General features: G+C 55.2%; 1 protein-coding gene across 1 annotated transcript; it reads left to right on the top strand.

The window, feature by feature from the left end:
• The first annotated feature begins 932 nt into the window (after window positions 1–932).
• On the top strand, window positions 933–27,743 carry IRS2 (insulin receptor substrate 2). The gene is made up of 2 exons (XM_032881052.1): window positions 933–5,465; window positions 27,138–27,743. The coding sequence occupies exons 1-2, from the start codon at window positions 1,481–1,483 to the stop codon at window positions 27,140–27,142; spliced, it is 3,990 nt and encodes a 1,329-aa protein (XP_032736943.1). The 5' UTR covers window positions 933–1,480; the 3' UTR covers window positions 27,143–27,743.
• The last annotated feature ends 206 nt before the right edge of the window (window positions 27,744–27,949 follow it).

A 27,949-nucleotide genomic window follows, 5' to 3' on the forward strand; every position in this document is an offset into this window, starting at 1 on the left:
GACAAGTGAATGGCGCTGATGACGCCCCGGAAGAGCCCGCGACCTGGGTGCGGGGGAAGGGCGTCCCCGAGAAGGGGGGGGAACCCCGGGAGCCGCCCGAGGGGACCGCGGTCCGGGGTCAGGGGCGCCGCCCGCGCCCCTCCCCTCCTGCTGGGAAAAGGCCCCGCGCGGCCACCGACCCGGCGCGCTCCGGGGACTAATGGGATGCTCGTAAACAAGGCGCGGGCCGGGCTCCCGGGAACCACCCAGGCGCACACCCGCCGCGGCGGCCGGGCGCGCGCCCACCCCGAGTTTGGGCGCCAGATCCGCGCGCCCAAGTGCGTGATGGAGGGAGCGGGGGAGGCGAGGGGAGCCGAGTTCACGGGTCTCCCCAGCCCCCGCTAGGGCGGCGGCAGCGATGTGAGGCCCGAGGAACGGCGCTGCTGCCACCTCCCGTCCCCGGCGCCCAGCCCCGGCCGGCGGTCCCGGCCCTTGATCTCCGCCGGCCCCCGCCCCGCGCGGCGTCCCCTCCCCCGGCCTCCTCCCCGGCGGAAGCTGCGAGCCCAATTAATTGAGTCCGAGGCGGGAGGGAAGGGCCCTCCGCGCGGAGGCCGGCCCCCGCCCCTCCCGCGCGCCCCTTTTCCCGCCCTGGGTGGCATCTCCTCCGCCGGCATCCACAACGAGCCTCTGATTAATGAGGCTCGGGCCGGCCCCCACCCCGCCCGGGCCCCGGCCTCCGCGGGAGGGGGAGGGGACGGCGGGAAACGCAGCCCCGGGAGAAAGGGGGGCGGGGCGGGGGCGCGCGGCCCGCCCCCCCCGCGGCGCGCGCCCATTGGCTGCGCCGGCCGTCCGTCGGGGGGCGCGGCGCCAATGCGGGCGGCGGGGCGGGGCGGCCGCGCCGTGTGTGCCTGCGTAACGCCGAGTCACATGTTGTTTTGCTCTTCTTAGTTCAGTCACTCGGTGCGCGATGTGTTACTCACTGTGCGGCGGGGACCGCGACGAGCCCGGTTCGCCGTTGGCAGCAGCAGCAGCGGCAGCAGCAGCAGCCCCGGTGGCGGCGCGGACCCCGAGTGCCTGGGCGCACCCCGGCACCCCGGAGCGCGGCGCAGCGGCGGGACCCGTGCGGCTGCGCGCGCCTTAGGCTCGGCCCCGCGGCTCGGCGCGGGGACCCCGACTCTCGGCCCAGCCAGCGAGTCCCCAGGCGCCGCCCGAGAGATCTCGCCCGGGAGGCAGCGGCCGCGGGCAGCCGGGCCGGGGGGCGGCCACCGCCCGCGCCGGGCATCCTCCGGGGCCCCGGAGCGCGGAGGGCGCTGCGCCACCGCTCGGGGCTGGCCCCCGCGGGCCTCCCCCAGCCTTCCCCACCTCTGGGCCCGAGGGACGCGGGCTCCGGCGGACGAACGCGGGGGGGAGGGAGCCGCCCCCGCCCGCGCCCCCGCCCTCCCCCACGCGCGCCCCCAGCTCCTCCGCGCCCGGCCGGGCGGCGCGGCCTGAAACGCCGGCGATGGCGAGCCCGCCGCTGCACGGGGCCCCCGGGCCGGCGGGCGGCGACGGCCCCAACCTCAACAACAACAACAACAACAACCACAGCGTGCGCAAGTGCGGCTACCTGCGCAAGCAGAAGCACGGCCACAAGCGCTTCTTCGTGCTGCGCGGGCCCGGCGACGAGGCGGCGGCGGCGGCGGGCGGGGGGCCGGCGCCGCAGCCGCCGCGGCTCGAGTACTACGAGAGCGAGAAGAAGTGGCGGAGCAAGGCGGGCGCCCCGAAGCGGGTCATCGCGCTCGACTGCTGCCTGAACATCAACAAGCGCGCCGACGCCAAGCACAAGTACCTGATCGCGCTCTACACCAAGGACGAGTACTTCGCGGTGGCGGCCGAGAACGAGCAGGAGCAGGAGGGCTGGTACCGCGCGCTCACCGACCTGGTCAGCGAGGGCCGCGCCGGCGACGCGCCCCCGGCCGCCGCCACCGCCGCGTCCTGCAGCGCCTCCCTGCCCGGCGCCCTGGGCGGCTCGGCCGGCGCCGCCGTGGCCGATGACAGCTATGGGCTGGTGGCGCCCGCCACGGCCGCCTACCGCGAGGTGTGGCAGGTGAACCTGAAGCCCAAGGGCCTGGGCCAGAGCAAGAACCTGACGGGCGTGTACCGCCTGTGCCTGTCGGCGCGCACCATCGGCTTCGTGAAACTCAACTGCGAGCAGCCGTCGGTGACGCTGCAGCTGATGAACATCCGGCGCTGCGGCCACTCGGACAGCTTCTTCTTCATCGAGGTGGGCCGCTCGGCCGTCACGGGCCCGGGCGAGCTGTGGATGCAGGCGGACGACTCGGTGGTGGCGCAGAACATCCACGAGACCATCCTGGAGGCCATGAAGGCCCTCAAGGAGCTGTTCGAGTTCCGGCCGCGCAGCAAGAGCCAGTCGTCGGGCTCGTCCTCCACGCACCCCATCAGCGTCCCCGGCGCGCGCCGCCACCACCACCTGGTCAACCTGCCCCCGAGCCAGACGGGCCTGGTGCGCCGCTCGCGCACGGACAGCCTGGCCGCCACCCCGCCGGCCGCCAAGTGCAGCTCGTGTCGGGTGCGCACGGCCAGCGAGGGCGACGGCGGCGCGGCGGCGGGCGCAGGGGCGGCGGGCGGCAGGCCCGTGTCGGTGGCCGGGAGTCCCCTGAGCCCCGGGCCGGTGCGCGCGCCCCTGAGCCGCTCGCACACCCTGAGCGGAGGCTGCGGGGCCCGCGCGAGCAAGGCGGCGCCGGCGCCGGCAGGGGGCGCCCTGCAGCACAGCCGGTCCATGTCCATGCCCGTGGCGCGCTCGCCCCCGGCCGCCACCAGCCCCGGCAGCCTGTCGTCCAGCAGCGGGCACGGCTCCGGCTCCTACCCGCCGCCCCCCGGCGCCCACCCGCACCTGCCGCACCCCCTGCACCAGCCCGCCGGCCAGCGGCCCTCCAGCGGCAGCGCCTCGGCCTCGGGCTCCCCCAGCGACCCCGGCTTCATGTCCCTGGATGAGTACGGCTCCAGCCCCGGCGACCTGAGAGCCTTCTGCGGCCACAGGAGCAACACGCCCGAGTCCATCGCCGAGACTCCCCCGGCCCGGGACGGCGGCGGGGGCGAGCTGTACGGGTACATGACTATGGACCGGCCCCTGAGCCACTGCGGCCGCCCCTACCGCAGAGTGTCGGGGGACGGGGCCCAGGACCTGGACCGAGGGCTGAGGAAGAGGACTTACTCCCTGACCACGCCTGCCCGGCAGCGGCCGGTGCCGCAGCCCTCCTCTGCGTCCCTGGATGAGTACACCCTGATGCGGGCCACCTTCTCTGGCAGCTCCGGCCGCCTCTGCCCGACCTGTCCCGCGTCGTCTCCCAAAGTGGCCTACCATCCCTATCCCGAGGACTACGGCGACATCGAGATCGGGTCCCACAGGAGCTCCAGCAGTAACCTGGGTGCCGACGATGGCTACATGCCCATGACCCCTGGCGTGGCCCTCCTGGGTGGGGGCAGTGGCAGCTGTAAGAGTGATGATTACATGCCCATGAGCCCCACTAGCGTGTCCGCCCCGAAGCAGATCCTGCAGCCTCGCACTGCTGTGGCCCCAGCCCTGCCCCCCACGGGAACCGCGGTACCCGGGCCCACCCCTACAGTCAGCAGGGCGTTTCCAGCGAGCGGGGGCAGCTACAAGACGAGCTCCCCAGCCGAGAGCTCCCCCGAGGACAGTGGGTACATGCGTATGTGGTGTGGCTCCAAGCTGTCCATGGAGAATGCCGACACCAAGCTGCTCCCCAATGGGGACTACCTCAATATGTCCCCCAGCGATGCCGGTACCTCGGGGACCCCTCCCGACTTCTTCTCGGCTGCCTTGCATGGCAGCGGGGAGATGCTCAGGGGAGTCCCCGGCTACTGCTATAGCTCCCTGCCCCGCTCCTACAAGGCTCCCTACACCTGCAACGGGGACAACGACCAGTACGTGCTCATGAGCTCCCCCGTGGGGCGCATCCTGGAAGAGGAGAGGCTCGAACCACCGGCCAGCCCGGGGGACGCGCCGTCCAGCAGCGCCTTCGCGGCGGGAGGCGGCCACAGCCAGCCTCCTCACCCAGTAGTGCCTTCGCCCAGCAGGCCGAGTGGCAGCAGCGGCGGCCGCCCAGAGGGCTTCCTGAATCAGCGCGCCCGGTTAGTGCGGCCCACACGCCTGTCCCTGGAGGGGCTGCAGACCCTGCCCAGCATGCACGAGTACCCTCTGCCGTCCGAGCCCAAGAGCCCCGGCGAGTACATCAACATTGACTTTGGCGATGCCGGAGCTCGCCTGTCTCCGCCCGCGCCTCCGCTGCTGGCTTCCGCGGCCTCCTCGTCCTCATTGCTGTCCGCCAGCAGCCCGGCCTCGTCCCTGGGCTCCGGCACCCCGGGCACGAGCAGCGACAGCAGGCAGCGCTCCCCGCTCTCTGACTACATGAACCTCGACTTCAGCTCGCCCAAGTCGCCCAAGCCGGGCACCCAGAGCGGGGACCCCGTGGGCTCCCTGGATGCCCTGCTGTCCCCCGAGGCCTCGTCCCCCTACCCGCCGCTGCCCCCGCGCCCCGCTGCCCCCGCTTCCTCGCTGCAGCCACAGCATCCCCCCCCGCCCCCCCCAGGGGAGCTGTACCGCCTGCCCCAGGCGTCCACTTGCCAGGGCCCCAGCGCTGCCTCCTCTTCGTCCTCAGAGACCGGGGACAACGGTGACTACACCGAGATGGCCTTTGGTGTGGCTGCCACCCCGCCACAACCCATCGCGGCCCCCCCGAAGCCGGAAGGTGCCCGTGTTACCAGCCCAGCGTCCGGCTTGAAGAGGCTGAGTCTCATGGATCAGGTGTCAGGAGTCGAGGCCTTCCTGCAGGCTAGCCAGCCCCCGGACCCTCACCGGGGAGCCAAGGTCATCCGCGCAGACCCACAGGGGGGCCGGCGGCGCCACAGTTCCGAGACCTTCTCCTCGACCACCACTGTGACCCCCGTGTCCCCGTCCTTCGCCCATAACCCTAAGCGCCACAACTCGGCCTCCGTGGAAAACGTCTCTCTCAGGAAAAGCAGTGAAGGGGGCGGCAGTGGCGTCCTGGCTGGGGGTGACGAGCACCCCATGTCCCCTCGCCAGTTGCAGCCGCCGCCCCCCCAGCAGGCACGCCCATGGGTACCGAGTCAGCCGGGTGGCTTGGTGGGCTGCCCCGGGGGCAGTAGCTCTCCAATGTGCAGGGAGACCTCTGCCGGCTTCCAGAATGGCCTCAACTACATCGCCATCGACGTGAGGGACGAGCCTGGGCTGTCACCAACCCCACAGCAGCATCCGCATCCCCAGCCCGGAGACAAGAGCACCTGGGGCCGGACCCGCAGCCTCGGGGGTCTCATCAGCGCTGTGGGGGGCAGCGGTAGCAGTGGGGTTTGCGGGGGACCAGGCCCTGGCGCCCTCCCCTCTGCCAACACCTATGCCAGCATTGACTTCTTGTCCCATCACCTGAAGGAGGCCACCGTTGTGAAAGGTGAGGCCCTTGGATCTCGTGGTTGGCGGGTGGAAGGGTGGGGAAGTCCGTGAGCAGGCTCTGGGTTCACTGCCATTCTCTTCTCTGGTACCTTGACCTGAGCGCCAAAATACTGGACCAGCCTCCTTGTTTTGTTTTCCTTGGGGCTCCTCCCCTGGCTTCCTTCTTCTCCAGACACCAAGAGTAGTCCGGTGGTCTTTGAGTCGAAGGTGAAGTTTCCCACTCAGTAGACTCGGGTTTGTTTTTCCGGCCCAGCACCCTCTTCCCATTGGTTCCCAGGGCGGTGTCTTCCCAGGTCAGCTGCCCCACAGTGCCAGCTGCGGGTTCTTGACCTTAAGTTTGACAGCTGCCTCACCTTCTGCTTTGTTTTCCTGGAACCATGTCCCACCTGATCTTTGTGGCGGCTCAGAGGTTATCACAACAGGTCTGCAGATCATTTAGAAAATGAGTGTCCGTTTTGGTGGCTGCAGCAGGGAACAGTGAACCATATTCTCTCCTGAGGGTCTGAAATGGGGACGGTGCCACGCACGGCAGGAAAGCGGCGGAGTCCAGGTCTACCTGGCCGTCACCTGGTCCGAGCTAAACCCGGGTGGCGGGGTTGCCCAGGTTCCGATGGCTGAGTCTAGGGTGTGGCCGAGACTGCGCCTTCCTAAGAAGGCTGTGTTGATGCTGCTGGTTGGGGGGCGTCCTCTGAGTGCCCTGTCCCCCGTGAACCTCCCCTGAGGAAGTTACCTCTGGGGCCTGGCCCAGATGCAAGCAAGCGAAGCCTCCAGCGGGCAGACCGCAGGCCCTGGTGCAGTTCAGAGTTTGCCCAGGTGATGGGAACGTGCAGCAGGGTCTAGTATCAGTGCTTTAGGGAGAACAAGAAGACGACCTCACAGGTCTTTTCCAGAACAGCTGGGCGTGACAGTGCCATCAAATACCCACGAGGAGGGAGGGGTGTGCTTGCTTGGCTGGTGGTGTGTTCTGAGGATCTCAAACTTCAAATGGCTGGGGGATGGGGGGGGTGGAGAACAAGGGGGAGCTAGGGTTCATTTCCTCATTTTCTTTGGTGGTGGTGGGTGGGCTGCTAGGCAGGGAGAGGCTCTGGGGGGACCATAAGATAAATCCCAAAACGCAAAGTGGCAAATAGCGTTCCGTAGCCTGAGTTCTGTGCTGGCCTGAGGTCAGCAGGCTGCAGAGGGTCCGAGGGGATGATCTCAGGGGCTTGGGGATCCGTGTGTGCCTTTTGTCCTTAAAACAAACAGAGTAGCAGAATGCCACCTGAGTCCAGCATGGGGTTTGGAGTTTGCTGGGACGGTTGGTCCCTGGCGCTCGGAAGTACAGCGATAGGGTAAACAGCCAGTTGTCCTGTTAGGACAGGGGAAGAGCTGTTTGGCTTCATTTAAAGGGAGTTACCAGGAGCATAGAGCTGTGACATCTGATTAGATCCCGTGGAACTGGTCGGAATGTATCCCATAACCGGCGACTCTCCACTGAAGGTCACTGCGCTTGGAGTTAAGTGAAGCCCTTGCAGATACTTCTGAAAAATGGCTTGTGTGTGTCCTGGGGTGGAAGGAAGAGTCGCCTGCCAGGACACAGACCGGAGAAACGGCCCCCGCAGTACTGGAACTGGGTCGGGGGAGAGATGCATCCTCACAAAAAGTTGTTTTCGTCTGCCCAGATGGGTGTATAGGGTATATGCCCTAGTGAACATGAAAGTACATTTTGCTGAAATCTGATTCTAATCAGAAAAGCAGCCTGAGAACATAACACCTTTTACGCCTTTTGGGGAAGGAGGCAGCAAAAACCTGGACTGGACCGCGCAAGGCCTCGGGAGCGGGTTCTGGCCGCATCAGGAGGAGTGAGCTGGGGTTTGCGTGGCCAAGCCTGCAAGAATTCAAGGCCTTTCTGATAAAGGAGATACATTCGGGAGCGTGATTCGTGTATGATAGAATGAGCCTTTGCAGACTAGAGAAAATTTTAAACCTCAAGGGAGGAGTTTAGTTGGAGACCTGATTTTGCTTTGTTTTGTTGGTTTTCCCACCAGTATAAAATTCCTTTCAACCTATGGGATTCAGGACTCTGAAACCGAAGCAGCCGGTCACACGCTGCACGCCGGCTGAACAGGAATGAGGCCGGGATTTGCTTGCTGTTTTTCCAGTCTCTGTGGGCATTATGCTAAGCCCCCTGGTAAGAAGGAGAGCGACTCTTTTTAAGCAAATAGAGAGCTGTGATCCATTGTGGTGCCCAAACCAGTTTTTTAAAAGGACTACATGCTAAATAGATCTAGTAAACGGATGTGACACAGAACCGGAGAACAGGAAGGACAGGGATGTCGTCTTTATGGACGTGAACCTGAGTTGTGGTCTGCGGAGAAAGGAACTCAGGGAGCGTCCACTTTTATGTACCTCACGTGCGCATGTAGAAGTTGGTTTGTGGTGCTCGTAAGTAAAAAGTTCCCAGGAGATGAGCGTCCTTTGAGAGAATGATTTATAGGGAGGAAGACTTGCAAAGCGTTTCTTTGAAGATGAAATAGGAGAACTTCCTGGGTCATCGCGTGCGCTGGTCTGGTGCTCAGAGGAGGCTTCTGTGCACACACTGAGCTCCTCGGCGCCCGTGAGGAGACGTCATTAATTATGCCGAAGCCGAATAATTTGGGGTTGTTTGGGCAGGGCTTGGCATTTGCATAAGCGGTAACAAAGATACTGGTTTCCTGCAAGGCTTGATGGCTGTTTACAGTAGGATTGGGGATGGTGGGATTTCTGTGCCTTAGCAAAGGAAACAAGTTAGTACACCTTAGGGGTGTGTGTGTGTGTGTGTGTGTGCGCGCGTGCGCGTGCGCTCTCTGGGTTAATATATAATAATATATGTGATACAATAGTTATATATATTAACCCAGAGCAAATAATAATTGAACTCTCAGTTACGCATCTTACTTGGGAGCAAGGGAAGGGTCTTACTGTGTGTTCTGTGTGTGCGTGTGTGTGTGTGTGTGTGTGTAGAAAAATCCAACCCATTTGTCTGAGCGTTGTTGTTTCCGAACTGGAACTAGAGTACGGATCTACTCTGTTTCAAAGCAGCATTTGAAAACTAACTGTATACATTTTGTCCTATGATTGGAGGTTGCTGTATGTTGTAAAAAGTGCTATCTCAGTTTCTGTTCCTCCGTCTCGGGATTTTATTCTAAAATTGGTTTTCATGTCTGTGTAAGACAGGTTAGATAAGAGTTACCACTGAAGCATCTGTATTTAAATTCTGTTTGCTAAAAGGACTGTTCATCCGCGTCCTATGGCCAGAGAGTCTGGGGATAAGAGGAATGTCTCCAAAGGAACAATATAATCACGATTTACGTTTGAAAGGATTGCCTATTGGAAATCTGAAAGCAAAGAACATGAATATTTTTAGAACCCCGGTGAGATCCCTTGACAAACCACATGCCCTTTGTTTTTCTGTTGTGCGTGGTCTCCTGCTTTGGTTGGCCAGCTCCTGTGGTAATAAGATAATAACGGACGCCGCTCCTGCCCTGTTCCCAGGAACAGAGGACTCAGGTGCTAATGAAAACACACGGGCTTTCGTGAATGAAAGTCACGTGACTTGGTCTACTTCCTTTATTGGAAGAGAAACCTTTACAAAAATAGTACTTCGTAGAAGGAAGCGTAGTATTGTGGAACATTAAACCAGGAATCAGGAAACCGGGTTTCTGGTTGCTGATCTTAATGAGTCATTGTGGGACAGAGGAAAACCATTTAACCCCACTTTCTCACTTTCTCTGTCTGTAAAATGGGGTAATTATGACTCTCTCCCTTCCGTGTCCTTGGCCGCTGGGCGGTCCAGCAGATCATAAAAATCAAGAACAGTTAAAGTGCCCTTCTAGAGGGCCCTGCTCATAAACCATTGATGCCCTTGATACTTACTGCCTTGAAACCATGAGTATTTACAGGAAAATCACTTTTGCCCATGACTGTTCTTAAAAAAAAACCCCAAAACCTCAATCTGAAAATGGAGCTAATACCCTTTTAAGAAACGTGTGTCTTTTTTGCTTCCTTGCTAGTTCCACTCCAGTCTTGAAGAACCGTGTTTCCCCCCCCTTTACTTAACTTGAGATGTTGTGCATAGATAATTATCCATTGCAGAGAAGCAGAGGTTAAATTACATAGGAAAATAACAGTTGAGGAAAACAGCATCCTAATGCTGAAACTGCATTAAGACTGCCCTTTTATGATTTGTTTATATGTAAAAGATACTGTCAAGATGAAAATTTGCAATTAGAATATACATCTTTTTTTGTTGTTGTTGTTAACGGATAGTGTTGACTCTCAGCATGGGGTGTATTGAAAGGAAACCAGAACCTTCAACTTTGAGCTGCTGAATCCAGTGTTGGGCCTGGGTTGGTTCAATTAGGGTCGCCCCTCCTGCAGTTTGGGGTTGTGTAGTTGTCAGACACCATAGGGGAACCTCCGAAGTTTGCTAGAGTCATTTGCTCTTCCGCAGTCCCCCTCCCCCACAAAAGAATTCTCATAGATAATTAATGTTTTATTTTCTCTGGAGCTCTGTGGATTAAATGAATCTCTCTTTTTTCTGGAGAGGAGAACTTGCAGCAGTTTAACGGACACCATGAGTATAATGGGTTTTCTGTTAAAATTCCCACTAAGGCATTTTCTGTAGAAGCATAGTTCCAGGAGCTGGTTAACTTTTGGTATCAGATTTGGCACGTGGAGAGGGTTCTTTTTGTTTTGTTTTTTTGGGTAGCGCAGAATCAAGTGTTCCCATTTCACCTTAGAAACTTAAGGGAAAATGTAACTTTACTCTTACCTGCGTTGCCAAGTAGAGTGGGGAAAACTCAGAGGGAAGTAGAGCCCCGCCCAAAGCCCGTTCTCCACCCGAGTCCACTCATAATAGGGGACTTCACTGCCGATTTTGTCTAGTAATACGGGGGGAGGATGTGTATTTCTATACAAGACGGGGAGCGCATCTTAATGTTGGCTTTTTTAGTAAACAAATGAAAACAGAGTGTTCTGACCTTCCCGTATGATCCGTTATAAGCATGTTATTGATCAGGTCGTGGGTTTTCTGAAAACACACTCTCTGAATTTCAGTGGGGGAGGCTCTGTGTTAGTTTTACCTGCAGACTGAGTTCAGTGGGGAAATGGGGGAGTCCTCGTCAGGACGGGGGAAATGCTGAGGCTGGACCTTGCTGGTGATCATCGGATTATTTCTCGATAGCCGCAGAGACTTGCTTGAATTGGGCGCAAACCTGAAAGGCACAGAAGGTTTGAGGAGAGGGAGCTGGAACAGACTTTGTACGCTACCGTCTTGCTCAGTGGAAGCAAACAATACGGGGTCCTTCCGGGTGTGGTGATCTCGCTGCCTCGTTGAATTCCTTGCACGGAACGCTGAGATAGAACTGGGTCACGGTGTAAAGGCTGCGTGTTTACAAGTAATAAAATCGGCAAGTTAGTGGTTCTGATTTCTTGGCGATTGGACTGGAATAACACTAAGTTTGCATAAAGTTGCTTTCACATGTCCAGAGACGTGGTAAAACTCCCGTCAGGTGAATGCGTCTTCCGATTTGCCACCTGCCCTCTTTGCTTACGTCACACATGCGTAGACGCGCACAGAAAAGACTTACAAAATAGTCTTTGCCTGCTGTGCTTTTACTGAAATTTGGAATATTTGGTCAAACTTTGTGGTAGATCTACTTTAAAGGTTCATAGCGCCTTGTAAATACTGGGTTTTATTTTAGTGTTGATTTTATTTATTTTTAAGGTTTTACTTAGTTATTTTAGAGATGGGAGGAGCAGAGGCAGAGGGACAAGCCGACTCCGTGCTGAGCACAGAGCCCCACTCGGGGCCCCATTGCATGACCCCAAGATGGGGACCCGAGTCCAAATTGAGAGTCTGATGCTCAAATGACTGAACCCAGGGACCCCTTTAGTATTGATTTTTGAGTATCAAATTTTCCAGAAAGAAATATTTTGTGTGTGTGTGTTATGGGGTAAGGGCCTCCATGTCTCCTCTGGTCATGCACCAAGAGGCTTGATGTGAATTTCTTTTTAAATTGAAACTCGAATATTGAATAATGACATATTCTCTAATCATGTTAAAACTTTAAAACCACAAGTACAATTAAAGTCTTACTGGTGCTTTAATCTAGCCCCACTGTTGGTATTGGTATAAATCATCGTGTGAATTATTACAGTCTAGGATTAAATTTCAGTTTTTTTAATGTGTAAGAAGGGGGATTGTGAAAGATTTCATTATATTATGTGATTTTCATAATTACCTTAAAATCCATATGTTTATCTGAAGGATTTATGCTTTTCCTTAGTCCTAATGCATAGCCTGCCGTGTTTATGAGTGTGAGATAGTGCTCTCTCCCCGCAAATTTATCAGTAGCTATTTTCAGTCCATCTTTTGCCTCCAGTGGTGGGTAACTGACGGTCCCAGAGCTTGAGGGCAGCTGCAGCTGGAGATGGTGACATTATAACCATTATCCTGATCAATATTGAAAGATTATTGTGCGTCCCTATCCCCTTTAGGTCAAAGGAATTGTTTAAAATCCAGAAAGTGTTTTCCCACTTTGTGGTGGAGAGACATTTTCCTACCTGTAGTATCACGTAATGCCCCAAAACCCAGTGCCGCAGGAATCTGCTGCTGAGGGAGGCCCCGGGACTTGCCAGGTTCCCCGAGCCGAAAGGAGGACTGTTGGCAGTCCCAGCGAACGGTCTGGCAGCGTCCTGGGGCTCTGCGTCTTCGTGCGCTTTTCATTCTGTCCCATGTCTCCCGGTGTCTGCTTCCGAAGGTCCCAGCCAGTAGTCACGTGCGGACTGGACTGTGGACCCGCCTCCGGCAACTCTCCCGGGGACTGTGTGGTGTTGTATCTCACTTGGGGATAGTTACTTCATTTCTCTCTCTCTTTTTTTCTTCCGTGTATTTATTCATTCCCAAGAAAACGTGGGCAGGTGAGCAGGAAGTAGGACACGGGAGGACCGCACCCTAACTTTTTTAAACCAGTGATACGCCCGGCATTGTGAAGAGCTTGGAATCTGGTGGGTCTTTGATGGCTGTTATGGTGTCGCTGGCGTCGTTGTCTCGGGTTGTTGGTTGGTGACAGGTTCTGGAGGTTTCCAGGCTGGCTTCCCGGCATTCTGGGGGTCTGCGGCGAGAAAAGCTGCAGTCCCTCCAGCTGTTTTTACTTCAGCAAAGCTGGCTGTGCCTTACACTGGAGAAGACACCTCCCTGCCCTCCCAGCCCCAAGTGCATTCAGACTCCTTCCACGAAGCGGGGGGAGAACCCACAGGGAATCGAGTTGAGTTCGTGTGAAGGGAGAAGAGCTGGGAAGTGTTGGTATAATGTAACTCATTTAAGGTTGTGAACAGGGAGGCTGAGGGAGGTCAGACGTCTTCTCCAAGGTCGCCATTTAATTAGTTGGTAGAAATGTTTGTAAATAGTATCAAGAAAGAATCGAGTGTGTGCTCTCTCTGTGGGTCCTTTGTGTACTGATGAGTAACTTTGTTCCGGGGCTGCCATTTGCTGCAGAACACCTCAGTGCTTGTAGAAGTGCTATCTGCCTGTCTTACTTGGGGACACTGTGCTCCAAGCATGGACTAAAAGGTCTGGTCACCAGAAGTAGGGGACGCATCGAAGCAAGGCCGTGGGCTGTCAGTCTGGGAATGAGCCCGCTCACGGCCATGTGGGCAATGTTTACTGTGAGGCAGAAAGGCGAAGGTTTGGCTGATATTCAAGATCATGTACTTACTTGTTAAAAAAAAAAAAAAGAAAGAAAAGAAGAGAATTCCTGGCATAATTCAAATGGAAAATCCTCTTTCATCTGGGGAGACAGATGTCCTTGATCTCTGTGATGGGTTCAACCTGCACAGTTGTCCTGGTCATGGCTTGAGGTGTCTTTATGATGTATTCATTCTATATGTGAAATATCATAATCTCCTCATTACGAATAAGTCCATTAACGGTTTCCTAAGAAATGAGTCATTAACCTCTTTAATGATGAGTGTATTTGAAAACTAACCAATTTAGAATTTGCCTAAGGACTGATAAGTTAATTCATCAGTTTTTGCTAAGTGGTGATCTTCTGGGCACTGGGTCCTTTCATGAGTGCCTGTCTTGTTTGCAAGACTTTTTTTTTTTTTTTATCATGTAACTGAAGTTTTACACCAAGAAAAGTGGTTTTTCTACCTTCCTAATGATGTAACTGCAACCCCACTTTCTGAGGCATAAGGGAAGGCGTCCGCCAACCTGAGCTCAGAAGCTGTCCGTAGTTTTAAGAACCATAGTGGGGATCTGCGGTCTTGTGCCGCTGTGGGTGACTTGGTTTTGTTTGCATGAGCTGCTGGTCCCTCGCATCCTTGGAGAGACGACTTCCTTCCGAGCAGATGGCAGCCTTGGGCCCACGCGCCTGCCTGGTAGACAGGGAGACCCGGTAGTCTACCCAGCTGTGCGGGACCCCGGGCCACCTGCCGCGGGGTGCTCAGCGAAACGGGACACTGCCCTGCCCTCCCCGTAAGTGCAGCTTTTTGGGGAGCAGGGAGAGCAGAGTTCAGAGTGCCCCGTCTCTTTGCTTCTGGGTCTGGGGAGTACTTATCAGGATAAATAGAAAAGCTGACCCATAAAGACCGTGGTGTGCCCCTCTGTAGGGAGTCTTCAGAGATAAGCCAGCAATCTTTCCCGGGGCGAGGCTTGGATCCCTTCCATAGAGCACCCCTGGAACGGACATGGCTGCCCTGCCAAGTGTGCGGGGTGCGGGTGCGGGGGATGCCAGCCAAAGTAGGGACCGCAGTGTCTCCCCCCAACCCCACGAAGCCCCGGAATTCCCAGGCCTGTTGGAGAAGCCACGGCCACACCCCCCGGGGTGGGGGGTGGGGGGTTTGTCCCCACTGAGGGGTCTGACCAGCACCTCCTCTCCTGTCCCCAAGCAGGGTGTCGGGCACCTGGTGGGTGGATGAGTTGGGGGAATTGTGAGGTGGGGAAGCCGTTTTGGAAATAGGCCTGGATGTTCTTATTAAGTTTGAAAACTAAGCAAATCATGCTTTAGAAACTCTGAGCAACAAGCAGGATTAAACCAGGCAGGGATTAGTGTGTGTGGAGCAGCTTGGTTTTGTTGAAAGGTGAGAAGCGGAGGCACGAGGACGTCGGGACCTGTGGGCACCGTGGAGCTCCTGGACTCCTCGGGCGGGTGAGGTTGCTAGAAAGTGGTCAGTTTCTTACGCGGCAGCCTGGACGTGTGTTTCAGAAGATAAATCACTCAGGCGACTGGCAGTGGGTGCTTCTGTTTTATTCTTACATTAGAGTAGCGTGTTCAGAAATTGTTTTCTGGCATAAATGTGACCAAAAATAGCGCTTTGTGTACACAGATGAAATGGAAAACAAAACCATTCGCTACCCTCTTCCGGTTGTATATATCAAGTAAGTTCGAAGACATGTCTTCAAAGAGTTTCATTCGTTTGCTGAGTAGACTTCTAAATGTACAGTCAACTGAAAATATTTAGGTAGGATTTAGCAAAATATATTAGTTGCAATACTGCAAAAGCTGTATTTCTTCCTTTTTTAGGATATTGTAAACCCGGAGGGTACGGTTGCATTATAGTTGGCATCAGAAAACTCACTTCAGCTGATTTAGTTTAAAAAAAAAAAAAGAAAACTTAAATAATGCATGGTGTGGACATATTAGATATGAAAGCCTGACAAACTTCTAAACATTAATGAATTTAAAAACATTCTTTAGCTTTTCCTTACTTTGACAGTTTTTCAAATGAGCGCTTTCTTTCCAAGTTTGAAGTTTGTGTGACTTCCAAATATAATGACATTTTGGTATTTGGGGTCATATCAGAATTTTAAAGAGGCAGAAGAACTGACTCACCTTAATTCCATTTTACTTCTTATCATTATTTGCAGTTTAGCTTATCAGTAGGGCTGGTTTATTAGTAGCCTCCGTTCCAAATGAAATAACCCCAGCAGTAAAATACCCAAGTTTCTCTGTTGTGGAGCATTTAATTAAGTTCCTAGAATAACTGGCTGATAAGCATTCATCTCCACACTCTGGAGTCTGTCCCCTTCCACGGGAATGTTCAGAATTCTTCAGGTCTTAAGCCATTTCCTAGAGTCAGAGACGGTTGAGCCGTCACTCGGTTGAGGTTCAGTGTGTCCCAATGTCCAAGTCCTCGCAGGGGCGATGGGACGCCAGCCTCTGGCCCCTCGGAGCTCCCCACACCCGCTGTTCCTGGGGCACTGCTCCGAGAGGTGGGTGTCCACCCTTCGCAGGGGCCGGCCTCACCGAAGGTTCTGATGGGGGAGCATCTCCAGCGCGGAGCCCCTCCCCCGACACCCTGGGGTGACTTCCCAGGATTCTGGATCGTTTTCCGGCTCAGAAGCAATAGCTTTGATCTTGCTGGGGTCCGAGCTGCTGGGTGTAGCCCACTACAGCCTGTGCCCTGGAACTGTCTCGGGATCTGTCTTTGTACCCAGTCTTCGCTGTCAGAGGGAGTTTTCCAGAAACTTCCCGCACTAGGTTAATGGCTTCCCTTTCCTGAGTCTTCTGGTTCTTCTCGGCCCACCACCCACTGCTGCTTCACAGAGTACATGCTCTCTTCAGTTGGGCTGGTGGGAGTTCTTTCTGTGAGCTCATCCTTTATTCTGCAACCCCATGGGGAAAGCTCACGTTTGAAATGTTTGCGGAGGCTGCTTGCGCGCCGGGGTGCCCTTCCGTGAAAAGTGAACCTGGAGATTTTAGCCACTGTCCTAACAATTTCCAAATTTGCTTCAGACCCAGCTATAACACACCTTTGATGGTATGCAGGTGGATCTGAAGCCCCTTTTGAATGCCTAGATCCTGTCCTTTTATAGACCTCGTGACCTAGCTGGGAAGGCCCCTCCCTCTCCTGGGCGGAGGAGGGTCCCGATGGCCACCAGCATCCCCCTCTGCTCGTGGAGCCTCCCACTCCGGGACCTGCTGCTGCTGGAGCCCCATCCTCTGCCACGGTGGCCAGAGGCGGGCAGTCCATCGGCTTGGCGGCTCTGTGTTACCAGCCCATCAGGCTGATGTGGGAAGTAGTTCCAGGCAACTTTCCTGTGCTTTTACCTTTTAATTGCTCATTGGGTGGTTGGGGCCTTCACATAGGGGCTGCTTGATAGAAGGAAGGGCAGTGGGTGGGAGGGACAGGGGCAGAAAGGTCAGATCTGCCTTCAACTTGCAGATTCAATCAAATTGTTGAATATTTTTTCATTGCAAAGATGCCAATTGTTACTTGTTAAACACTTAAAATGTTTCACGTGTTCGAAAAATATTAAAGTGTGGGTTAAAAAGAAATTGGTTTGGTTTCCATGCTAAAAAGAAAAGTGAAAGGTATTCAGTCTCAGGTCTGTATTTGAGACCCAGGAAATAGATTTAATTTTGAAATGGGTTCATACGGTGAAGCATTGCAGGTAGTAGTAGATGCTCCAGAAAATAAAGTGGGGAGCAGAGAGAGGAGAAAGGGGACAACTTGAAGGTGATGAGGAAGCAGGTCTTGTAGCTGTTTGGGGAGAGAATCCACATATGCAAAGGGAACAAATAGCCATGCAAAGGCCCTGGGGCAGAAGATTGCTGCCACACTCCTGAGTTAGAAACGAGAAGTGGATCCGTGTGACTCATGAGGAGGGAGAAAGAAAGGCAGAGCTTATCAGGCGATGAAAGAGGTGACAAGGGACAGTGACCTGTAGGGCCCGGTCAGGGTCAGCTGTTGTACAGCTGTCAGCTCGTATTTAACAGTATAGAAGCAGAGTAGAATCTTCAGAATAACACACAGAGTATTTAAAAACCTTCCTACCGGAGTCATCTGATCCTTCCATCTTGTGGTTCTTGCCTGGTGAGGGACATGGCGGCTCTTGACGTTGCTTCTCCAAACTCACAGAGAAGATGGCAGAAGCCCTTAAGGTGGGCCGAGGCCCTGCGATGCGACGGGGTGCGGATAACGGAGATAAGCAGCCAAGCCCCTGCCCCCGCGAGGAGTCACGTACTTGGCTACACAAACGTCTGAAGCACCTCGGAACTTATGAGACGTTTCTGAACGTGGTCGAGTGCTCAGGACCTCCTGGGAGGGAGGTTCTTGTTGTTCTTAGTTTTAGAGGAAAAACCTGAGGCTGGAGAGACCCACTGGGCCGGGACGGTGGCGCGGCCCTGGTTGTTCTGCTGCTGCCTGGTTCTGGCTCTTCCGGTTGACGCAGTGGCTTCCTTGGGGTGGGGGGAAAGGCCGTCACCCCGACAAGACAGACCGTGGCTGAGTTGGGAGCTGGGTCAGGGCCTCTTGATGCCGCTTATGAACGACCCCTGAGCTGGGGGCCCAGCAGGCTCTGCTTGTCCCAGGGAGTGCCCGGCTCTGGCTGTGCAGCGCACTGGCTCCGTCTTCCAGCCGATGGAGAACCAAATCTTCCCTGTGTTCCGTGGCAAGAACCCCCGACAGGACAGTGCTGGTGCTGAGTGAGCTGGGGGCTGCGGACACCCGGGGGGGAACCCGCGGCCACTGGGAGGACCCGCCCACCCAGCCTGTGTGGGAGGCAAAGGCACGTTTCGCACATGGATTTGTGTGCAGTTACTTGTAGCTTCTGTGGTTCTCAGACTTGACGTGGCGTGGAGGTCCGTCTTCAGGATTTAGGTTTGTTTCACTTAATTTCGGTGAACTGTGTACAGAATACGGTAGCAGACATAGACCGTGTTCGGCTCCTCCGTCTCAGTGGGACGGATGGCCTTCTCCCGATGGCTTACGTCCCTGGGAGCAGGTCCTCCTCCGCTTGGGGATGCTCTTGCCTCGTCCAGGCCAGAAATGGGAAATTTCAGTTTTCGTGCTCAAGTGCGTGTGCTAGAAAGTATGTCTGTGCTCGTGGGTCTCCTTGATTTCTCCGGGGCCTAAACTCTAGAGAACTTGCTGCGGAAGGCCCCACGGCAGCGAGTGGCCGGAGTGGGAGGAAGTGTGTCCCTGAGTGGCCATCTGGCCCGCGTCCAGGGCCTTCGCAGACATGCGTGGCTGAGGCGCCGTGGACTCCACAGTGGATGGCTGGCAGAATCCCACACTCCAGCCCCTGGGGGTCTTGCTGTCGCGGGCAGTGTTCAGAATGAGGCTGTTTTCTTCCCATTCCTCTTGGGCTAGGCCACTTCGAAGCCCGATCATGGTCAGTTCAGTGCATCAGGTAGAAGTTACAGAATGGCTTGTTGCTCTCTAAGGAAAATCATGAAAATAACCATTGTTTTTCTCTTAATGCCTGTGGACTGTGTGTCACCGACTCCTTGCACTGGTACCTGTGAGTTGGAGGAAATGATCCCGTGGGTGGACTGTCGCGGCGGGCGGGCTGCGCTCCGGCGTGTGATGGAACCGCGGTGAGAAGCTTCTGTCTGCTCTGTCACATTTTTGTCATTTTGGTCCCTAAACAGGTGTCTAGGGAAGGTGTGTGTTTTTTAAATCCATTCTAAAAGTCCTAGAGAATTCTGTCCCGCTTGGAGGGACTGGGGATGTGATGACCAGGCCGGTCCGCGAGCCATCCAGCCTTCTCGCAGTGGAAGGAGAGATGTCTTCATACCCAATGTCCTGTGTCCCCCTCCCCAAGCTGTGTCTTTCTCTGCTTGGCCGTTTTGCTCCTTCACTGGGCTTTCTTCTCGCCAGAGGAGAGGGACGGGTGAGAGACTGTGGGCTCCTGTCCCCAGTGTGCCGCCATGTGGGCGGAGCCGGGGCCCTCCATCCCCGCGGGAATCTCTCCCATGCCAGAGCGCGGCAGCGGGTGCTCTCCTGGCTCTGGGCGTGTCAGCCGTGGCCCTGGCCTCCAGCAGGCACCCGGGGCCAAGGTGTTCAACTTGCCTGCTCTCTTGGATCTCCCGAGCGGCCGTGAGAAATCCCAGGCTGGGCCCCTGACCAGAGCCCGTCCTGTGGGAAGCCCCTCCCAGCAAGCCAGCATGGAAAATGCCCACTGGGTCGGGCCACTGCGTTCTGCGCGGGCGGAGACCCTTCCTCTGGGTAGACAGACACCTGCTGTGCGCGTCCGGCTCTGCCACTCTAGCACTCTGACGGAGAGCGCGTGCGGCACCCCACCCTGCCCTAGGTGCTGTATGGCTGGGAGCGGGGTTGTGGAGGTGGACCCCCGCGGGCTGGGGTGGGGCCGGGGGCGGGGGCAGGAGCCACCACCGTCCAGTCCCCTTTGCCCGGGAGGCCTGGCCGTGCACAGCTGTTGTCTCACGCGATGTTACTTTTCAGTAAATGAACTTGACAGAGATGGTTTGCAGCTTAGCCTTGGCATTTGTCGTTCCTGAGACTTGAATAAATGCTGCTTTCTTTGGGTGTGGGTCTCTCTCATGGACCGTGGAGCCTCAGTGCTCATCTGCGGTTTGCTGCGCTTTTGTGCGTAAACCGGAGACGCAGAGGCCCATGCGGGTAGCCCCGCCGGCTGGAACCCAGCTAGCCGCGCGCTGGCGGGGTTCGCTGTGCACCCGGAGAGGCGTGGGTGCCTGCCCTGCCTCACGCGCCCGCAGGGGACCTGCCCGCGGGGGGACGCCTGCGACCCCGGCCCCATCCGTGCATTCTGCCCCGCAGCGAGCCGCTGGCGTCCATGCAGCGCTGGGAGCGGGCAGCTGCGACCAGCCCGGAGCCACCCCGAGAAGCAGTTTGGCTTCTGTCCGCTTCTGTGCAGTTACCCCGAAGCTTACTCACGTGGCTCCGGGAGCCGCTTGCCCTTGTTTCTCCGCATTCAGTGGTTCGTTCGCTGCCTGCGCGTCCAGCTCGTGCTGTCATCCGCGGGTGGGATTTTGAATGCAGGGAAGTGCTGGGATGGCAAGAGGTCGCGGCAGGGCGCCCCGGGAGCGCCGTGGGAGGACTCGGGTTGGTGGCCCAGGGCTGCGGGTCTTGCTAAGAAGTCTTTGTAGTTCGCAGGGACGGGTGGTGACAAGCAGATGTCGTTTACAGGAGCTTGAAGGAAGCTAAGGGACCCAGCCGCAAAGCGCAAGTCAGGCCAGTGGCATGGGGTCCTCTGCACGCAGAAACTCAGGTGTATCCTGGACGGTGCTGACTGCTTTATGTGTAACCGGTCCATGCACAGTCTCATTTGGTAGCTTCTCCTTGGCCCAGGGAGGAACTCCGCGCAGGACAATAAGGTCCCCGTTTTCAGAAGGAACGGATTGGTCAGTGCCAGATCCTGGGCCCCAGGACCCTGACTCCGGTGGGACCCGTGGCCATCCACCGCCACGTCGTACTGAGCCATTGGAATGGCATTCGGTTCTAAGGGGTGGGGATGGCTTGACCTGAGTCACTCCTAAGCTCCCAGGATGCTTTGGAGATGAGTGGTGGTGGGAATGAGCCAGGGCACAGCAGGGCGGGACCCTCAGCCTTGACTTTGCTGGGGGATTCTGCCCCTGAGGGCTGGCTGCCCATTCACACCAGAGCCTTTAAATGAGCTCAGTTCTGAGCCCCCGGGAGACAGCAATGACACCCCGTATTATGAGCATGTTAGGGACAGGGAGGGAGTCAGCGGGGAAGCCGTGGACGCTCAAGGCTGTCAGGCACGTTTGTGCACGTTGGTGCCCCGTGGAAGCTCCTGGCTAAAAGGGAGATGGCTGGGCAGGGGTGAGGCGGGCCAGGGGTGGGGGGCAGTGGATTCCAGAATCTTCCTGTTGCCATTAAATGTTTCTTTCTTTTTTCCTGTAATGAAAGACAAGTGTTTTACTGCTTATTCTCTATTTTTAATACATTTCCAAATTACAGTATTATTGTTAAATGTGAAAACCAAAGTATATTTTAGAATCCTGAGGCCATCCCTTTTTAACTACTCTCCTAAGTCTGTTTCCTATTCAGTGATATTATAGAGGGGATCTGAGTTGTATTTGGCATAATTTCAGACTTCCAAAAAATGCTTATTTCGGTTTCCGTAATAAAAACAAAAAAGGGATGAAATCATAAAGCTAAAATAACCCCCATAGCAGTTCTTAAGTATTTAAGTATTTGAAGGAGAGAAAGGTGCATTTGAAATGAGATACAAAAACAGGATATTTGGGGTGAATATATTTTGAATAAATTGTTATTGTACATGCCTTAATTTTGAACGAAACACATAATATTTAGGTTTGAGAACTTCAGATAACAATAATGTAACAAACACTTTTGTGGTCTACATAAAATACATATTCTTTATGTCAGCGTAAATGTGTGAGCATAATAATATGTTAAATCCAAGGAAAGAATTACACCGTTCATGGGATATGTGCACTTTTAATGCACGTGGTGTCACTTGGCTCAAGCATTCTTACTGTTTCATAGGTTAGAAGCATAACGCTTATATTCCTGTTCTTAGATGGCCCCAGAAAGAGAAAAGACTTGGACGACATATCGTGAGCTCACCTCTGTTGAAGGTGGGTTATGTTTCGTGATAATCATACGCACTCAGTGCTTACGTGTTGTGTATGGAGAACCAAGCAAGAGGAGCCATGGGTAAGGGAAGTTAATCCCCAAAGCGTGCTGGCCTCATAATGAGTGTGTGACTTGCTTTGTCCTTTTCAGCAGGGCCTGTAACAGGATAGCGTGGTTTTTAGTCCGTGGTGCTGCGTTTTAAAGGACGGAAGCTTGCAGATAATCTCCAGAGGGAGAATCAATTAGTCTCTAGGTGTAACGCACAGATGGGAATATATGGTGTTATTTTGACTGCTTCAGCCTCCTTTGTCCTCAAAGTTTTCCTCCTGTCCAGCGGCAGGCAGTCTCCAGGACCACTCCCCTGTGCTGCTGAGTGCAGAAGCGACCATCTGCTAATGAATGAGCATCTGCTCTGTTCCAGGAAAACTTTACTTACAGAAACGGGCAACAGGTCAGATTTGGCACACTGTGTGGGCCTCTGCCTAGAATGCCTGCGTCTCTCTCTTGCTCTCTCGCTCTCTCTGTCTTGTGAACTGAAGAGGCTTTTCTTTTCTGGTGGGCCTCAGACAGTCCTAAATATTCGTTCTCCTTTAGAAGAATTTTTTTTTCCTTTTAAAAAAATTTTTTTTTTTTTAATAGCTTTTCTGCCTGTGAGAGATGGCGTAAACCACATGGGTCTTTATTTCAAGATAATTCATTGAGGCTTTAGGAAGGGCCACCAAGCATTATACAGAATGCTGGGGACAGGTAGGGTTTGAGGGCTCCACTCACAGGGGACACAGGTTTGTGCGGCCGCAGCCCGTGGCCCGGGCAGTGTTTCGTGTCGCTGGGGAGAGTTCTGGAATGAGCCCTTGGGGCTGTGTAAAGAGTGTAAACTCCAGGGACCCCATCACAGTTACAGACCCTCTCTCTCCCTCCCCAGCCCCACTCCTCTCTCCTTATTTGTAACAATGGACAGTGACGGCCCCAGCGGAGCAGGGAGGGGGCCCCGGGGGACAGTTACAGTCCATCCTTCACTGCTGACCAGTCTCTGACGCTCCGCCATCTGGTTGGTACCTAGGAAGGTCTGACATTTCATGGTTGAAGAGCAGGGTCCCCCAGGAATTCGGGGGACCTGCCCCTCAGGCGAGCATCCTGTTTCTCCTGCACTGTTGGACGCCACGGCCTCGCATACAGAGGGGTGCTCGCGCCGTGGCACAGCTTGTAGGAAGTGCACGTCGGACTCCCTACTGACAAGCACAGGAAGGAAACACGCACGTGCGGTAGGAGTCTGCTGGGACCCCCAGCCCGGGACCCCTGGGGGCTCTAGTGTGCGGTGATTAACACAAGGTCTCACCTGAAGGTTTAAACGGGAGCGAAAGGAGGAGAAGCCCCCTTTTCTGACCCCAGCCACTTCCCAGGGCTAGACCATCTCGTCCCGTCTGTGCTGTGTCATTTCCATCGAGTTTCAACTTGGGGCTGGGACATTTCTTCAGCAGCAAGCGGTCAGGATGGAATGATCTTACTTGTCAGTGGAAACGGTGATCTCATAGGACAGACAGTTTGAAGTCTCTCATGGGTAGGGTTGGTGAAGTAATTTGCTGCCCCCGTTTGTCCTGGGGGAACGTCTTCCCTAGTTTCCTTTTAAGTTGTGTGTTTTTCTTTTTTTTCTCCTATTTAAATGAAAAGTTCAAGTAACCGTTTTTCTTAGAATCTCTGGCTTGTTATCACATTTCACTGTACTTTTTTTTTTTCCTGCTGGTATAGTCAAGAGAGCTTTGCCTTTAGTCAAGTGTGGAGATACTGTATTATCAGGGTTATTTTTCTAGGAATTTCTCATGTAACTGAAAAGTTTATGTTCTCCTGTAAGTCTGTGTTTAACATCAAAGGTTTAAATGGGCCAAAGGGCATGTCTGGGCTCATTGCAGGTTTCTTTCCTCCTAATCATAGTTGCCGCTGGAAATAGAGGTTTTCATTTTGAGAATATGTTGTTTCTTTGTCATGTAAGTTGTCCTCTGTGGCTCTCCTAAGCACCTGCAAGGGTTACGTCGGTCCGGTTGGATCCAGGTCGGGTCCCTGCTGCTGTGCTGGGAGCTCCCTGCACCGTGGAGTCGGGTGTGGGGCTCTGTCTTTGTGGGGCCCCACGCACATCCCCACCCAGCCTGCCCCGGGGCTCCACGTGCAACGCGGGTGGGAACTAGGCTCTCTGCAGAGGAAACCAGGGCCTCCCCGGGCTGACTCGCCACCACTCAGGGCTGTGCGCTGAATTCTGGCGCTGCGATATGCACCGTGAAGCCACCCGAACCCACAGACTCCTGAGAAATCAAAACGAAAATGTCTTGAGCCAGAATGTGTATCGAAAATGCTGCTTGAATTAATTTGCCAGTGCAGATTTCCCCGATTTATCTCTAGAACATTCTAGACGCGAAGCGCACCATATTGGGAATCCTGGAGCCCCGCGCACCGAGGACACAAGTGTCCGTGTTTCGACGTTGGTGCTGTGCGTGGCAAAGACGCCTTCCCGCTTGTGTTCATGACAAGGTCTTCAGTGACTTGTTTTCTGTTTCTGCTGCTGCTTTTTGTAGAGCAGAGCAGACTGAAGGCGGGGTCTTTAATGACAGGGCCCTTGCTCATTTGCATTCTGATTGCTCTTTCAAAGGAAAAGTCCCGGGATTATCCCTCCTCCCAGGAATGAGGGTGTCAGGCACGAGGAAACATGTCCTTCCTGTGGCCATCATTTGTCACAAGATGGGGAGTAGCAGGCCAGGGTGACTTGTCCAGTGGAACAACTTGGATCTTGTTAATGCAAGGGTTTTTTTTTTAATCAACTAATTTTGGGCGCCTGGGTGGCTCAGTGGGTTAAAGCCTCTGCCTTCGGCTCAGGTCATGATCTCAGGGTGCTGGGTTCTCTGCTCAGCAGGGAGCCTGCTTCCCCCTCTCCCTCTGCCTGCCTCTCTGCCTACTTGTGATCTCTGTCAAATAAATAAATAAAATCCTTAAATAAAATAAAATAATTTTAGGGCCGTGCTTCAGTGAATGGGTTTCTTTCCAAAGCAGTGTCTAAGCTGCAGACCAGCACTGTGTGTGATGATATGACAAATTCAATGAATGCCAATAAGTTTAAATTCCTTGGAGACGCGCACCCCCAGGATAGCATCCAGATATCCTGGTGATCACATTCACGAGCAACGTGTGGTTCTCGATGTTTCTTTTTTTGTTTTGCTGCTACACCTAATGGACTCAAGGGGTATCTTCTGTCCTGATGAATATTCCGTGTGGAATGATCATAAAATTAATGATTTATACTTTGCTCCTACTAGAATTAACATAGATAATAAAGCCCGTGAAAGTTTGCTGGTATCACCCTTAGAAAGCATACGTACTTAAAGGCGAGGATGTCAGGTTGGTCATGTTAGAAGACTTTTTTCCTAGTCTGGATGAAGCAGATTAATTTTCAGGAGAGAGATCATTTAACTTCCTCTAAAAGTCAGTAAACAAAGATAGAGGCAAATGTGCTTGGTTCCCAGGCTCCAGGGAGGGGGGAGTGGAGCAGAGCAGGGTGCGGTGAGGCAGGCAGCCTGCCGATCTGGAGTTCCGTGTCTGGGAGGCCGCTGCCTCTCGACCCTCGACCCTCGGAGCCCCGGCCCCTTTCCGTTGGCCCCTGCCCGGGGGCTCCCCCTCCCCCACCAGCACCCCGCAGCCAGAATGAAAGAGGCCCCCCTGTCCTTGTAGCTCCTCACAGCGTGACAAAGCACAGAAGGGAAGGTTTTGACACTGGCTGAGGGATAAAGTCCCGTGTGCCCTGGAAGGGCGCTCCGGGAGGTCCCATGCTGGGATCTGGGTCTCAGGACGGAGCGTCCCCTCAGCCTGTGGTGTGCATGGCCACCAGGCCCCCGAGAGTAGGCTGGTACGAGCGGGGCACGTCCTCAGGAGCGGCTGATGCGGGTTTCTGGGACTGTGCTTCCGCTTGGGAGATGGAGGGATGCACTTGCTTAGCGGTTCTCGAGGCGGTGGGTGTGGGGTTAGCAGGAGACAAGTCCGCCACGTTTGGCTGATCATTAAAGTCAGCCGCAACCCCAGACCTTCGTGTTGGTGGATCCAGTGCCCCGAACACCCGCTCAGGCCCGCCGGGGACTCACCTCCCACTCAGCCTCAGAACAAAATGCGAGCTCGTGTTTGGGGAGAGGTGGGAGTCCGAGGTGGAATTTGGCAGCGCCCGCGGTCGGAGGGGCCCCAGCGTCCAGGTTCGGCCGTCACACGGGCTTTTGCGGGGACGACGAAGTAGTGGGGGTGATGCAAACAGACCACTCGGCAATTTGATTAAAAAGCCAGGAAGCTTTGGGCACCCGGGGGGCTCAGTGGGTGAAGCAGCTGCCTTTGGCTCAGGGCACGATCTCGGGGTCCTGGGATCGAGTCCCGCATCGGGCTCTCTGCTCAGCGGGGAGCCTGCTTCTCCCTCTGCCCTGCCAACCCCTGCTCGTTCTTGTTATTGTGCCTTCTCTCCTCCCAAAATGAATAAAATCTTAAAAAAAAAAAAAAAAGCCAAGAAGTTTACAAAGAAAGGCAGTTCGCTATGAAATGGTGAAGTCTCCAATTCGGTCTGACCGTTGAAGAACACAGGAAGTTAAAAACATGCCGGAAACGATGGAAATTAGGAACAGGTTGAAGAAGTTTGATCCTGGTCCCTGAAGGCAGGAAGCTGTTAGGGCGGGTTGGGGTCCGACAGCTGCGTCATCAGTAGGCTCCTGGGGGTCAGTGACCCAACCTGGCCCGGGGCGGCGAGGCCCATGGGGAGGGTGTGGGATGATGAGAGTGTCCCTGCAGTAATGTGTGTGGTCCTGGCCGTTTTGGGAATGCGATACATGACCCAGGGGGATGGTTTTCCGAGGCAGTCCCATGTTCACTGCCTGTCCCATGTTCCCACCAACCCCCGATGGCGTGATTTCTGGGACGTGCTCCCGGGCCCTGGTGTCTGTCCCTTCGTGAGCTTTCCCCTGCAGCCCCTGCTGAGAGCCGGGACAGCAGGCTGGCCACTGGGTCCATGGCTTCTGTCCCCGAGGGCAAGGGCAGCGTCCTTTCTCTGTGTCCAGTCCAAGCCTCACCAGAGAGCATGCATGACCCTCTCAAGTCACTAGCCCCGGGCCGTGCTTCCAGAGGCGAGGAGTGTGTGTGCGGGGGCTGGGGGGTAACCACCCTAGAAAACACAGTGAGGAGATGGTTCTTCCCAGAGTGCATCATGCTTGCAAGTGACACGGGTCATGAGGGGACTTTTTCTCACTCAGGATGGCTCTGTTCCTGTGACAGTCACCACTGACTTCTTTCCTTTCTCTTCCAGAGTGAGGATCTGTCTGGCTTGATCACTATGACGTCACACGTCTGAGAATGACATCAAAGGAAGATGCTCAGTGTGGGGTTTTTTGTTCTGTTTTTAAATCTGAAGCTGCTTATAATTTTCTTTTGGATCTGAGCAATGACTAGGTTTGGGAACATCTGCGACCGTATTAGACTCTGAACCAACAAGACAAGGACGCCTGCCCCTCTCCTGGCTCCCACGGTGGGGGAGGGGCGCACTCATCACTCTGCTGTTTGTGCTGTGTTTTGTTTGTTTGTTGACAAAATTCACCGAAGAAGTTACTCTCAAGAAAATTGGATGTTCCCATTGGCCTTCTAAGTCACGGCCAGTGTCTGACTTTCTTCTTACTTTCATTTTGGCAAAGCAAATCGATCCCTCGGCGCGCTGGGAGGTTCTCCCGATGCCCGCGGAGGTGGTGAACTCTGGCATTCGCTGGCACGCACTCAGACCTACCACAGTCCTACCTCAGTTCCAGGTGAAGCCGGATTTGTGCGGGGGGCTGGCGGGACCTCTGCGCGTCTCTGCTGAGTGCGGCTCGAGGACGGCCCTTCAGCCTTATTAACTGGTCCCAGGACGCATCCGCTCCGTGGGCTCCAACCCAGGTTCCTGCGTGTTTCCTCCGACAGAGCCCAGGGTGGGACTGACGTTTCTCGACGGAAAGGCAGTTTGGGATTGGACTTCGAAGATGGATTGATAAATAACGATAATGATGTGTAACTGAAGCAACCTACTTTTGAAAAAATCATCAACTATATTAGGGAGTCGGGGGGGGTTGGGGCAGGGGTAAATGTCTG

Source organism: Lontra canadensis, unplaced genomic scaffold (assembly GCF_010015895.1).
Source record: "Lontra canadensis isolate GAN:19392208 unplaced genomic scaffold, GSC_riverotter_1.0 scaffold73, whole genome shotgun sequence".
In the NCBI taxonomy this organism is placed as follows: Eukaryota; Metazoa; Chordata; class Mammalia; order Carnivora; family Mustelidae; genus Lontra; species Lontra canadensis.

Excerpts from the sequence above, each read along its gene's own strand:
- IRS2 (XM_032881052.1), top strand. The coding sequence starts at position 1,481 with ATGGCGAGCCCGCCGCTGCACGGGGCCCCCGGGCCGGCGGGCGGCGAC.